The sequence below is a fragment of the Plasmodium reichenowi genome, chromosome 12 (assembly GCF_001601855.1).
Source record: "Plasmodium reichenowi strain SY57 chromosome 12, whole genome shotgun sequence".
Taxonomy (NCBI): Eukaryota; Apicomplexa; class Aconoidasida; order Haemosporida; family Plasmodiidae; genus Plasmodium; species Plasmodium reichenowi.
The window spans coordinates 596649-611881 of NC_033657.1; the positions used below are offsets into that span (position 1 = coordinate 596649).

Consider the following 15233-nt stretch of genomic DNA (forward strand, 5'->3'; position numbering starts at 1 on the left):
AAAAAAAAAAAAAAAAAAAAAAAAAAAAAAAAAAAAAAAAAAAAAAAAAAAAATTTAATTTTTTTTTAATAATTTTTTTTTTTTTTTTTTTTTTTTTTTTTTTTTTTTATGACTTGTTCAGGTTATCTTTGTTTCTTCAAGCGATAACGACGACCTCCTTTATTATCTCTCATAAATCTTTTATTTATAAGTTTACTTTGACGAGGTAATTTATAAGTTCTGATTTTTTCTTTTGTAGGTATCCATGGGATTGTAGACAATCCCATTCTTTTTTTTTTATATTTTTTTTTTTGATGTTTTCTTATTTTAAAATATCTTCTTCTTTTTGTACTTATATTTTCTTTTTGTAATAAACGGAGAGCATAATTTTTGTAGTATGAACTTTTATAATAGTTGAAAAAATTATATTTCCTATTGTTTATTTTATAAATTATATTATTATTAAGGTAAAATCTTTTTAGTATATTCTTATCATTAAGTTTTTTGTAGCAATTTTTTACAATACACTGTTGAGAATATTTCCATATAAATATCCAACCAAATTTCAACATAATAAGAAAAAATTATATTATATAGTAATATAAAAAGAACTGATACTTAAATTGTTCTTTAAAAAATGTATTGATTGAACGTTTGTCAAATTTTTTTCTTTAAAAATATTTTTTTTCTTTTTTTTTGTTTACACTCTCTCTTCATACTATTCTTATTTTATACAATATCTATTATATATATATATCAAAACTTTTTTATATAGTTTTTATTTCACATATTAAATAGTTTCATATATTTTGTTACTTTTTCCATTTATTCTTTAAATGTACTATATATATATATATATATATATATATATATATATAATATTTATTTATTTATTTATTTATATGTGTATGGTTTAATCATACTACCAGAAAAAAAAAAAAAAAAATCACACAAATTCATTATCACAAAGAATGTTCATATTTTTTTATTTTTCCTTTTTAAAGTTAAAATTTCTTTGGTTCACATTTAATTATTATGCTATTCATTCTTATATAGGTTTAAAAGGAATAAATAAATAAATAAATAAATATATATATATATATATAATAAAATATTATATATCATATAAATATATTTCATGTTTATTAAAAAAAAAAAAAAAAAATCTAAAATTAAATATATAAACTGAAGGAAAAAGAAAGTACTTTTCTTTTTTTGAAGGAAGACTTACAATAATATATTATACATATAATATTACAAAATAATAAAATATATTTATAAAAGCTCCTTAATACGATTATTTATATGTTTTTCAATATCGTTGATTGCATCTATTTCATATTTAACTCCAAATTTTTTCATATTGCTAATATTCTCTCTAAAAAAAAAAAAAAAAATAAATAAATAAAAAAAAAAAAAAATATATTTATATATATATATATATATATATCCAAATAAATAAAATAGATAAATATAAAAAGTTGAAAATTATTAATTAATTCTTGAAATATCCAAATATATGATAATAATTATCTCATTATATTATTTATATTTAATGTGTTCATTTTATATGTATGTGATACATCCAATTATTGCGTTCAGCGGCACTATATTTATTATTGTTTTTTAATTTAGCACAAAGGCTATAAATTGTGGGGGAAAATAAGTATTACCATATATATATATATATATATATATATATATATATATATGTATATATATTTATATATGTTTATATAATATATAAAATATGCTATATACACTTTATATTTCTTATAAATTTATATGATACTTGTCCAAAATTCGTATGTCTTTTAAAGTTAATTTGGTAAGATCAGTATTTTTTATAACATTTTTCTTAATGCCCTCCTCAGGAGTAAATAAAATTAACCAGTGCAGGTTCTCGATCGACATATCATAAACGTCTAGAAAAATAAATGAATATAAATAATATATATATATATATTTATTTATTTATTAGTATATTTTTTATTTTTCATTTCTAACAATAAAGTTTAGATTCATTTTTGGATGCATAAGTACATGCTATGCTGAGACCTTTAATTTTTCAAAAGTAGGAAAGTGAAATATATATATATATATATATAATATATATATGTTAATAATATATTATTATTATTTTATTATTTTATCATTTTATCATTTTATTATTTATTTATTTATTTTTTTTTTTTTTTCTCAAGGTTTAGGTTTAAAATTATTCAAAGAAAAGTTGTAATATATTTATGATATATTTAATAAAATAACCATAAACGTCATAATCAGTTAAACAGAATATTTTTAGCTCTCTATATCTTTTTTGTATCTCATATAGAAGTTGTCTTGTGTTAATATCTAAATATATATATATATATATATATATATATATATGTGTATGTGTGTGTGCATTATCATGTTATATGAACATTATATATAACTTGATGCGTTTAATTTTTCATATTAATTTTTTACGAAGGAAACCTGGAAAACCTTTTGCAGTAATTAATATGGTTGGTCCATATGTCGATATATAATTAGATTGAAGTAGTTTATAAAATATTGTTTCTTTTTCAATAATTAAAATATATTGGACACCTGATGAAATATTTATATTCTCCAATCCAAAAGGACATATCAAGTGTCCCCTTAACTAATATGTAGGAACATATCATAAACGTGTATTAATATAATATATGATTAAAAAAAAAATATATATATATATAAAAATATATAAAAATATATAAATATATATATATATATATATATATATATATTTATATATTGTTTACTTCGAAAGCATTCATGCAGTCGACCCATTTGCCTGAGCATAAAATAACGAAATATAAAATGTTGAAATAATTATAAGAGAACTTTATTTATATTATAATTTATAAATAAATATAAATGTGTAAATACATTTATTCATATGCATAAACATATCATAATAAAGAGCCCAAGAATATTTATTTAATTATATATATATATATATATATTTATTTATTTATTTATTTAACTTGATTTATTTTCTTTCAATAATATATTTCCCCTTATGATTCCTTTCGGTGCATTGTATATATTTATTTGTTCTCTTGATTTTTTAATAATTCTCGTCAGCTTTCCAATAATTTTATTAGAGTTACGTTGATTTATAAATAATTTTGGATTTGTATAAAATATTTGTCTTAAAGTTGTATATATATTATTCTTTATATTTATTAATATTATTTGAATAATATAAAATAACCTAGTTATATCTATAATTTTTCCTTTTGACAAAATTTTTTTTTTTTTTTCGTCTAACAGGGTTATTACAAAATCGACAACATACTTTTCCAGGGAACAAATAATATCCAGATGAGCCATTTTAAAAAACTCAAAACATAAAAAAAAAAAAAAAAAATATATATATATATATATATATATAAAGAGAAAGTTATATAAATATTATATTTATAATAAAATCAAATAGGAAATCATATTTTCATTTTTACAAATACAAAAAAAAAAAAAAAAACTGTGTTGAAAAGGATTTAAGAAATAATAATAATTCGATAAAATAAATAAAAATATATTATATATATATATATATATATATATATATAAAAAAATAATCTTAATGTTGTAAAATATTATATATTATAATATATTATCCATTCTGTTTAACATTTTCTATAAATAAAAAAAAACATACATATAATATATTATAATATATATATATAATATAATTTTTTTTTCATATATGCATTAAATATAAAATCCAAATGTAACACTAGGGCAAGGGTCAGTATATATATTTATAATAATTATAATATTTATTTTATATATATATTAAAATATATTAATATATATTTTTTTTTTTCTATAAATATAGTTGTCACAATTATTTTATATTTAAAAAAAAAAAAAGAAAAAAAAAAAAAACGTTGGAACATTATTATATTTTCTCTATTTTAAGATATATGCTAAAAAATGAGATAATAAAAATAAAACACTAATATAAATATATTATATATATATATATATATTATAATATTATGAATAAAAAAAATGATTTTATTTTATATTTTACAAAATGAATGAAAAAAAAAAAAAAAAATCCTCATTTAAAAAATATAACTTTTTTTTTTTCTTTTATTAATTTATAAAAATATTAACTGAGTTTGATTATAATATATTATTAAATATATATTTAGTCCAAATATCTTCATAATAATAAATAAAATATATATATATATATATATTTTTTTTTTTTTTTTTTTTTTTTTATTTTTTTTTTTATGATATATTTATAATGACGACGTCTACATATAATAATCGTTCGGCTCAAATACAAAATGACAAAAACAAAAATAATAACATAGTTAATTATAATAGTTGTAGCCACTTGTTTAGTTTAAAAAGTGAAGAAGATGGTTACGACAAAACGAGGCTTATCATAAAGAATATCCCCAAGTATATGAATGAAATTGATTTAAAGAAACATTTTTTCAAAATGAAAGATCATAATATAAATTTCCAAATTACAGATATAAAAATAATGAAAAGAAAGAAAATAATAAAGAATAAAGAACATTATGAATCACGAAGAATATGTTTTATCGGATTTCTTAATAATTATCATTGTGAATGTTTTAAAAAGTTTTTTAATAATACATATATTAATACAAGTAAAATAATTATAGAAGATGCTATTTCTCCATCCGCTTTAAAATCTAATAATTTAAAATTTAACAATTCACATTTTCATAATCTTAACAATGTTCCTAAAGATATACAAAAGATAAAAATAAAACAAAAAGATAATGATAAAGATAAAAATAAAGGAAAATCTATACAAATTGTTAAAGAACAAAATTGCATAAACAAAACTGTTCAAGTTAAAAAAACAAAAGCCGGAATGAATAGTACTAGAACACATGTAATTTATATGGATGAAGATAATCCACATATCCTTCCATCAGTCCAAGACCTACCAAATCATAATTCTGAAATAAAAAAAAAAAAAAAAAAAAAAAAACAACAAGAAGAAAAACATAACATGATAAATGAAGATAATAATACCCAATGTAATAAAAACCATACCAGTGATCATAAAAATGATGAACAAATTATTAAATCTAGTGAACTTTTATTAGATGATGCATCTAATACGCATTCAAATAACGAAGATAATGCTCTTGAATGGTTAAAGGAAATTTCAAAAAAGGAAAAAAAAAAAGATGAATCATTAGATATTGTTCCAAATATAAAAAATCATAACATTGAACATGTTGAAAATGTGGATAAGAATGATATGACCATTAATATGGATACCACAAAAAATGATACTACATACGAGTTAGATATTCAAAGTGAATCTGAAGAAATGAACACTGGAAAGTTAATTATTTTTAATCTACCGCCAGTAGATGTACAAGATATAAAATCCTTATGTGAAAGATATGGTCCGATAGTAGATGTAAATGTTTTTAAAAAAAAATCTACTAAAGCAGATACTCAAATATATTTGAATGAAAAAAGTAAAACTAAATCGAGTGATGATTTTTTTATCAAATTGTTAAAAGGAAATACATCAAATAATAATAGTAATAATAGTAATAATAAAAATAAAGATGAAGATTACAAGAAAAACAATGATAATAATTGCTTAATTATAGACCAAAGTAAAGATGAAGAACATAGTAATAATCATAAATGTAATAAGAACATGTTATACAACGATTTAACAAACGTAAACGTTTATGCTTTTGTAAATTTTATGTTTCCGAGTTCATGTGAGAAAGCAAAAATACATCTAGATAATAAAATATATAGAGGTAAAATATTAACCGCTAAATATTGCAAAGAAAAGAATATAACTAATTATAAAGAAAATATAGAAAACATAAATGAAAAAAATATTTTTATTAAATTATCAAATGATTGTAAGAGTTCTTACAAAAAAATATTAGAAATACAAAAAAAAAAATCCTGTCAAAATGAAAACATGTGGAATATATTATATACCGATATTAATACAAGTATTAATAATTTTTGTAAGGAAAATAATTGTTCCGTGGAGTCTGTATTAAATATACGAGATAAGAATATTGCAGTCAACGTTTCTTTAACAGAAACATATATTATTAATAAAATAAAGACATGGATAAAAAAAGAAGGGATATATCTAGATGCTTTTGAACAAATATATGTAAAAACCAAAAAAAATGAAGATGAAAAAGATATAACAAAAATAAACAGTAATAATAAAAATGAAAATTTAGAAAACAATAATAATACATCTAATGAAATTAATAAAGATGATAAAGAAATTGTAAAATATAGACGAAGTGATGATACCATAATAATTAAAAATTTATCTATATATACAAATCAAAATGATATTATAAATTTATTTAAACAATATGGTACTTTAAAAAGAGTTAGTTTTTCTCCTTATAATAATATTTGTATTATACAATATGAAAACGCGGATAATGCTAAAAAAGCTTTCATATCAAATTCTTATATAAGATATAAAAAGTTACCTTTATATTTGGAGTGGGCTCCATTAAACTTATTTGTAAAACAGAAGGATATAGAAGATGCAAGTAATTACAGTATGAATGATAAGAGTACAATAAAGAGGGAGGAAACAAATGAGCATGATGTTACAAGGAATACAGACCAGTATGATCATAAAAATGGTGACACAAATAATAATAATAATAATATCAATAATAATAATAATATTAATAAAAATGGGGATTCCCGTGATGATGGTGATGATGGTGATGATGATGATGATGGGGACGGTGATGAGGATGATGATGAGGATGATGAATATGGAGAAGGCACACACGCAAGTATTTACATAAAGAATATAAACTTTAATACTAAAGAAGAGAATTTAAAAGATTTATTTGAAAAAATGGAAGGTTTTATAACATGTAATATTGTTAAGAGTAAAAAAGTTATTTTACAAAAAGATAAAGAATCAAATAAAATATCTAATCAATATAATACTGTATCATCAGGTTATGGATTTGCTGAATTTAAAAATAAAGAATTAGCTATTGAGGCTATAAAAAGATTAACAGGTACACGTTTAAATGATCATGTATTAGAAATGAGTTTATCTCATAATCGAATAAGAAAAAAAAAAAATATGAACCAAACAAAAAATGAGGATGAAAAATTAGTCCTTAAAAACAAAAAACAAGTAACTAAAAAACTTGTTGTAAAAAATCTAGCCTTTCAAGTAAATAAAGAAGAATTAAGAAAATTATTTTCAGCTTTTGGAAATGTAAAAAGTGTAAGGATACCAAAGAATGTATATAATCGTAGTAGAGGTTATGCATTTATTGAATTTATGTCTAAGAAAGAATGCTGTAATGCTATCGAATCTTTACAACATACACATTTATATGGAAGACATTTAATAATAGACTTTGCTGATGATTTTATTTTTGATAAAAATGTAGATGAATATGATAAATTAAAAGAATTAAATAACCAACAAAATAAAGATATTATAACATCCGAACAAGCTAAAAGAAAATCAATATATGAATCTCAAAAGAGCAAACAAGTAAGTGAATCCAAAAAAAGAAGGCTCACATCAAATTTGAAATCGATATAGCATATACACTGCACTTTATAAATTTTATCTACTTTTTCTCATGTACAAAAAAATACATATATATAATACATAATATTTATATAAATATATTTTTATCTTTTTTTTTTTTTTTCTTTATATAATAATTTTTTTTTTGTAAAAAGAGATGGATTTTAAAATAAAATAAAATAAAATAGTATATATATATACATATATATATTATATTATATTTATTTATTTAAAAAATAAAAATCAACTTTAATTTTTAAAAAATATTATAATAATTAAAAAAATGAAATGTCATATAATATATATATATATATATATATATATATATATATTTATTTATTTATTTATTTATTTATATTATATTTCATTTTGATATTCCAAAATATATAATCAAAATTATACGCACATATATATATATATATATATATATATATTATATGACATTTCCATTTGTTTAATTTTCTCTATACGTTAAATAATTGAAGTCCAAAAAATATAATATTTTATGTGTATTATTTTTTTTTTTGGCTTATCTTGTTCAGATTAATTAAAATATATAAAAAAATAAAATAAAGCAAATCATAGCAAAAAAAAAAAAAAAAAAAACAATATAATAAAATAAAATGAAACAATGGAACATGTTATTATTTATTACAATGATATATAAATATTAATATAATTCTAAATTATAATAACATTTAATATATATATATATATATATATATATATATATATATATATATATATATTATATGTTTATATATTTATATTAATATATACTTATACTTTGAGGAAAAAGAAGAAACAAAATATTATTATTTTATATTAATTGATTTTATTTTATATTATATAGATATCTATATATATTACATGTAATATAGTTTATTATGAACTATAATAAAATTTCACTTTATATAATAATTTTTTGTTTTTCCTTATCCTTTTTTCACACATTTATTGTTATAAAAAAGTTTAATATATATTCTAAACATCTATTTCCTCAGACCTATAACACATACACACATAATATATCGAAAAAGAAAAAAAAAAAATGTACATATAATATTAATTATTATTATTATTCTTCCTTACCGTATGTAGAGGATTTTAATATTGCAAGGGACAAAAAATGTGCCTTCTCAATATATTATATGAACCATAAAAGTGAACAAAAAAATGATCAAAAAAATGATCAAATAAATGAACAAAAAAATGAACAAATAAATGAACAAATAAATGAACAAACAAATGAACAAATAAATGATCAAACAAATGAACAAATAAATGAACAAATAAATAACAATGTGTCGAATATAACCAATGTTGACCATATAAGAGAAAACCAAGATCATAACATATTTAGAGATTGTAATAAAATGATAGAGCCAAAAAAAAAAAAAAAAAAAAATATTAAAATGAATAAAATAAGAATAAAAGTAATGAAAGAAAATAAAATGAAAAATAAAAAATTGATGAAAAAAAAAAATACATTTAATATAAATCAATATAGTACATCAAATGGTAACAATATGATCAAGGAGGGAAAAAAAGAACAAAAACAATATGATGATGAAAAAGGTCAAGATGATGATGATGAAAAAGGTCAAGATGATGATGATGAAAAAGGTCAAGATGATGATGATGACGAAAAAGGTCAAGATGATGATGATGATGAAAAAGGTCATGATGATGACGACGAAAAAGTTCATGATGATGATGACGAAAAAGGTCATGATGATGATAACGATAACCATAACGATAATTATTATGATCAAAATGAATTTATTCACATTTCATCTAATAAGGATTCTAAACAAACACTTATTTCAAACGCACAACAAATAAATGATAATTACATTTATGATAAAGAAAAAAGGTCCTCAAATGTATATATCGCTAATAATATAATACAAAACAAGAGTAATAAGGAAGATATTCAAATTGATGATGTACAGACTGAAGAAAATAAAAAGAATAAAAAAAAGAAAGATGTTGAATTAAATATAATCAGGAATTTACCATTAATATCAATTATTGGTAGACCTAATGTTGGTAAGTCTACCATTTTTAATCGACTAACGCGAAAATATCAAGATGGTAGTATTGTTTTAGATGTTAGTAGTACGAGAGATAAACTTTATGGAGAAGTTGAGTGGGAAGGATATAAATTTGAACTTGTAGATACAGGAGGTTTAGTTTTTGAAGAAGAAAAGTTTTCAAAAGAAATAAAGGATCAAATTCTTATGGCTCTAAAAGAATCATCAGTTGTTATTTTTGTCGTTGATGGTATACATGGTGTGGACCCACGAGATATCGAAATTTGTCGTTTTTTAAGAAAATATATACTTTTGAAACATCCACAAGGAGAAAATATAAATAAAAAGGAACAACAAATGGTAAATTCAACTGCACAGGTTAATACACATATAAAAGAGTTACATAATAATAATAATAATAATAATAATAAAGAAGAAGAAATAGAAAGATATGACACAATTAATCAGTGTCATACAAAGAATAGTATAAAGAAAGAAACATCTAATAGTACACATAAGAATGTTAAGATTTATCCTAAAGATGAGTATAAGAAATTACCTCTAAAAGTTATATTATGTGTTAATAAATGTGAATCTTATAAAGATGGTTTTTATAAAGCACAAGAATTTTGGTCCCTTGGATTTGGTAACCCTTTTCCATGTAGTGGGATCCATGGAAATGGTCTTTCAGAAATTCTAGATGAATGTATTAAACATATAGAGAAAATAAAAATAAATGAAGAACATGATGATATAAATGAAGAAAATACTATAAATATTAGTTTTATAGGCAAACCGAATACGGGCAAATCAAGTATATTAAACAAAATATTAAATTGTAATCGTTTTATCGTTTCTCCATTAGCTGGGACAACCGTAGATTCTATTGATGTTCTTGTAAAATTAAAACAAAGTGATCGTATATATCGACTTATTGATACGGCAGGAATACAGAAAAGAAAAAAAAATGTACCATTTAATAATAAAACTAAATATGAATATCTATTATATAATCGAACAGAAAAAGCTATAAAAAGAAGTGATGTATGTATTCTTGTAATAGATTCATTTAATGGTATTAGTACTCAAGATATAAATATTGCTAGAAAAATTGTACAAGAAAATAAAAGTTGTATTATTTGTTGTAATAAATGGGATCTCATATATAATAAAAATGATATTTTTAATGATACCAAAAATTATGTTCTAAATCTACTAAAACCTATAGACTTTTCTAATATAATCTTCATTTCGGCTAAAACCTCACAAAGGTTATTAAACATATTTCATCTTGCTGAAGAAACATATAAAAATTATACAAAACGTGTTAATACTAATACTCTTAATGAAATCATAAAAGAAGCATTACTCCTAAGACCACCCATACCTATTAAAAATAAATCATTAAATATATATTATGCTTTCCAGTCAAATATTAAACCACCAAGTTTTATCTTCTTCTGTAATTCAGAAAAATCAGTATACGCTAACTATACAAAATATTTAGAAAATAAAATACGAGAAGCATTCGACATTAAAGGTACACCTATCAAAATTTATTACAAACAAAAAAAATTAAGAAAAATTATTAACAAAGATAAAACACCTGACAAATATAATCTCGACATACATGCCATTCAAAAAAATTTTGAAAAAATCCAATCTATAAGAAAAACATGATTATATAAACATATAAATATAAATATAAATATAAATAAAAATATATATTGTTCCGCACATTAAAAAATTATAATAAGTATATATATATATATATATATATATATATATATTTTTTTTTTTTTTTCCTCCTTTTTGAGTTGGCTTAAAAATATTTTTTTTAAAAATTATTTTTTTTTTATTTTTATTTTGTTTTTTTATTTATTTTTTTTTTTTTGTATAAACATAAACAAATAATGAAAAATTAAAAAAATATAATATAAAAAATAAAAATATTATGTCTATATGTTTTTTTTTATGTACAACGCTGAACATATGCGGATGTTTGCAATATTATTTATAAAAATAAAAAAAAAATAAAATAAAAAAAAATAAAAAAAAATAAAATAAAATAAAAAAAAAGGAAAGAAATAAAACAATGAAATAAAAAAAAGAACTATAAGTATTAAATGTAAGCATCAAATGTAAGCATAAAATGTAAGCATCAAATGTAAGCATAAAATGTAAGCATCAAATGTAAGCATAAAATGTAAGCATCAAATATAAGAACTTTATAATGTTCCATATATAAATGAATAAATTAAAAACATAAAGTGTGATCAAATAATATGATAATGATATATTATAAACACACAAGGATGAATATATATATATTTATATTTATATATATATATTTATTTATTTATTTAAAATTAAATGTTATGCTTGTAAAATTATCTTGGGTAGTTTCTATATTCATGTTATTCTCTTGCTCTTTTTCTACATTCCTACTAAAGGATAAGAAATTGTTACTTACATAATTTCTTCTAAAATTTTGAATGAGGTTACTAATATAATCGGATGAATTCGATACACTATCATTTACATCATTATGAATATTTTCTACATATGAATTTGTATTGTTTGTTTCCTGCCTATCCTCATTTATCACACCCTGAACATTTCTTGTATGCTCAGAGCTATCACTCTGAAAAAATCCTTCATTTGTATTTTCATCATTATGCATATCGATTTCATCATTGCTTACATCATAACTAGAATATCTTTTTTCAAATAACAACATTTTTACAAAAAATTTTATCTTCGAATCTTCCTTCTCTTGACGCTGAGGATCGTTATTTAAATAGTCCATTATTTTTTCATAATTTATTATTTTATTAACAAATTTGGAGAAGGAAAAAGTACTTTTATCATAAACTGTAGTTTTTAATTTTTTCGTTTTAAAGAATCCATCGATATTTTCATCATCCGTATCATCATCACTGTTTGACGATTCTGATGATAAATATTTTGTCTTGTTTTCCTTTTTCTTGTTTTTATTTTTAAATGCTAATGTTATATTATTTTTCCTGCTCGGATGGTCCATTTGACAATACGTATGATGCGCACAATTATGTATATTATAATTATTATTATAAACATGGAAATTATTATTTTCTTGATTATTATTATTAATATTGGATGTATCTATATTATCATTTGTTTCTTTCGTCATTATTACTTGATCATTTGAATTTATAATATTATTTAAAATCGATTGTGTACTAATCTGTTCACGCACATTATTGTGACCTTTTTCTACATAACATTCATGTGTTTTTAATTTATCAAAATGGTTGCTAATGGTATAATTCGGATGATTGTGCATACAACTATTAATAGTATATATATCAATGTTATTATTGTTGTTGTTGTTATTATTATTGTTGTTATTATTATTGTTGTTGTTATTATTATTATTGTTGTTATTATTATTATTGTTATTATTATTGTTGTTGTTTTTTTTATTTTTTTTGTTGTTGTTATTATTATTGTTGTTGTTTTTATTTTTTTTGTTGTTTTTTTTATTTTTGTTGTTGTTGGATGTATTACTTTGTTCGTCCCATTTATCTCTTGGATTTCCTTTTGAACATTTTTTCATTGCCTCAATAATACATTGAGTACTTTTTTTTTCAACTTTATAATCATGATCATACTCATATAGATCCTCTGCCTTTGCTTTATTTATTCTTATGTGTGCCCCACCTATCGTCATATCCATCATCTTATTATTCATGTTACATGATATTCGCTCAGTTTTATCGCCTATCAAATGATCAAAAATCGACTTGATATAATTCAACTTTTGTACATCCATATAATTTGTACCTTTAAGTAAGATAATCATTTTTTTCAGTTTGAACTTTTCAGATTTTAAAAAGTCAATAATATTTTTAAAATATATATTTGGAAATATAGTTATATAATAATTTTTTGGATATAATAATTCAATTTTATTTAATGTATCCGAAAAGTTATATATAATACTTTTAATATTATGGAATACTAACCTTTCCGTATGCTCAGATTCACAATCACTAAATGAATATAAGCTTTCATAATTATATATTCTCAATATTTCTATTGGAGGTTTAGCCCAAAAAGGCAAATCGGATAAATAAGAAAAGAATGCATAAAATAAAATATCATGTACTAATAAACGATAAGATAATTCTAGTCCTTTTAATTTACCATTCAATATAGGATCTTCACATACATATTGTAAAATACCAGAATCATATAAAGGTAAACTAAATTTTGGTAATAGACGTAATAAATATATATAATGATTAATCGGCTCAAATATTGTTTGAATTGTTAATAATTTGGATGAATTATAAAATATATCAATCGTTGGTATAGAAGATATATAATTATCATTAATTATTTTATCTCGTGCATTATATATTGGATTAAAAGTACCAATGATATCATCACTATTTATCCATTCACAAGGTAAATTATTATGATCAACAATCGTATTATGATTATTTTCATTTTTTATATTATCAGATTTTTCTATAATATTATAATTATTATTTAATTTATTTATTATATTATCTTTTATCTTCTTATCATATAATAATCCACTTTTTATCAATTTATTATATATCCATGTTTTTTCATGTTTTTTCTTTTGATCATTTTCAAAAATTATATCTTTTGGAAATATTTCCTTTTTTAAAAGATTCAAGTTTATATATTCATTTACATTATTAGGAAACTCTAAACTTTCTTTTAAATTTTGCCATTTAAAATTCTTATTCAGAAAGTATAAATCTAATAATGGAAAACATAAATTCCTTTCTTCCTTTTTCATATTTTTTAATATTTTATTTATTTCATTATCTCTTTTCTCTTTTGCGCTCAAAAATATATTCTCACAATTGTCATTATTCTCATCATCATTAATTTTTTTATTTTCCCAATTGTCTTCTTTTTTATCATTACTTTCTAGGGGTTCCAAATATATCATTTTTGATACTTCATTTGTCCTGTTTTTTTTTTTTTTTTTTTAAATGTCAAATAATGGACACAAAAATGTTGTGATATAAATATATATATATGTGAAAATGATATAAATGAATATATACAAAATATTATATATATATAAATATATATATATATATATATTTTTTTTTTTTAATTTAAAATATTTATCGCTTAATTATAACCACATATTTGACAACAAATATATGAGCGTTTTTGTCTCAAATATAGAAAAAATACACAATGTAGAATTCAATTCGCTATAATTTATTATATATATATATATATATATATATATATATATATATATTTATATGTATATATTTTCTATATTTGTATATTAAATATGTTATATATAATCTTTTATATATATAATATATACATATATTAATTTACATTTCATTTTAAATATGTGTGCACGTTATAATTTACACATATGCATATATGTACATAATATATTAAACTTTAGTATAAAAAAATATCATTCTGTACATTTATTTTTATCATTATATATATATATATATATATATATATATATAATATAATATAATATAAATTTGTTTTATTATAACAATATTATGTTAATACATATTTCCATATGTATTTTTTTTTTTTTTTTTTTT

The 15233-nt window shown here is 19.8% G+C and overlaps 5 protein-coding genes across 6 annotated transcripts; 2 read left to right on the top strand and 3 right to left on the bottom strand.

Moving 5' to 3' along the window:
* Positions 1–122: 122 nt before the first annotated feature.
* On the bottom strand, positions 123–551 carry PRSY57_1216300 (hypothetical protein; the record flags this gene model as incomplete). The annotated part of the gene is made up of 1 exon (XM_020115045.1): positions 123–551. The coding sequence occupies one exon, from the start codon at positions 549–551 to the stop codon at positions 123–125; it is 429 nt and encodes a 142-aa protein (XP_019970198.1).
* A 703-nt stretch (positions 552–1254) lies between these two features.
* On the bottom strand, positions 1255–3342 carry PRSY57_1216400 (type IIB DNA topoisomerase, putative; the record flags this gene model as incomplete). Of its 2 annotated transcripts, XM_020115046.1 has the most annotated exons (8): positions 1255–1357; positions 1563–1622; positions 1772–1904; positions 1987–2037; positions 2248–2334; positions 2461–2629; positions 2769–2800; positions 2994–3342. In XM_020115046.1, 8 exons carry the CDS (start codon positions 3340–3342, stop codon positions 1255–1257), a joined length of 984 nt encoding a protein of 327 aa, XP_019970199.1. The 2 variants fall into 2 exon arrangements, with proteins under 2 accessions (XP_019970199.1, XP_019970200.1); XM_020115047.1 differs by lacking the exon at positions 1563–1622.
* A 928-nt stretch (positions 3343–4270) lies between these two features.
* Positions 4271–7600, top strand: PRSY57_1216500 (snoRNA-associated small subunit rRNA processing protein, putative; the record flags this gene model as incomplete). The annotated part of the gene is made up of 1 exon (XM_012908591.2): positions 4271–7600. One exon carries the CDS (start codon positions 4271–4273, stop codon positions 7598–7600), a length of 3330 nt encoding a protein of 1109 aa, XP_012764045.2.
* An 875-nt stretch (positions 7601–8475) lies between these two features.
* On the top strand, positions 8476–11304 carry PRSY57_1216600 (GTP-binding protein, putative; the record flags this gene model as incomplete). The annotated part of the gene is made up of 1 exon (XM_012908592.2): positions 8476–11304. The coding sequence occupies one exon, from the start codon at positions 8476–8478 to the stop codon at positions 11302–11304; it is 2829 nt and encodes a 942-aa protein (XP_012764046.2).
* Positions 11305–11983: 679 nt separating this feature from the next.
* Positions 11984–14596, bottom strand: PRSY57_1216700 (hypothetical protein; the record flags this gene model as incomplete). Its single annotated transcript, XM_012908593.2, has 1 exon — positions 11984–14596. One exon carries the CDS (start codon positions 14594–14596, stop codon positions 11984–11986), a length of 2613 nt encoding a protein of 870 aa, XP_012764047.2.
* Positions 14597–15233: the final 637 nt, after the last annotated feature.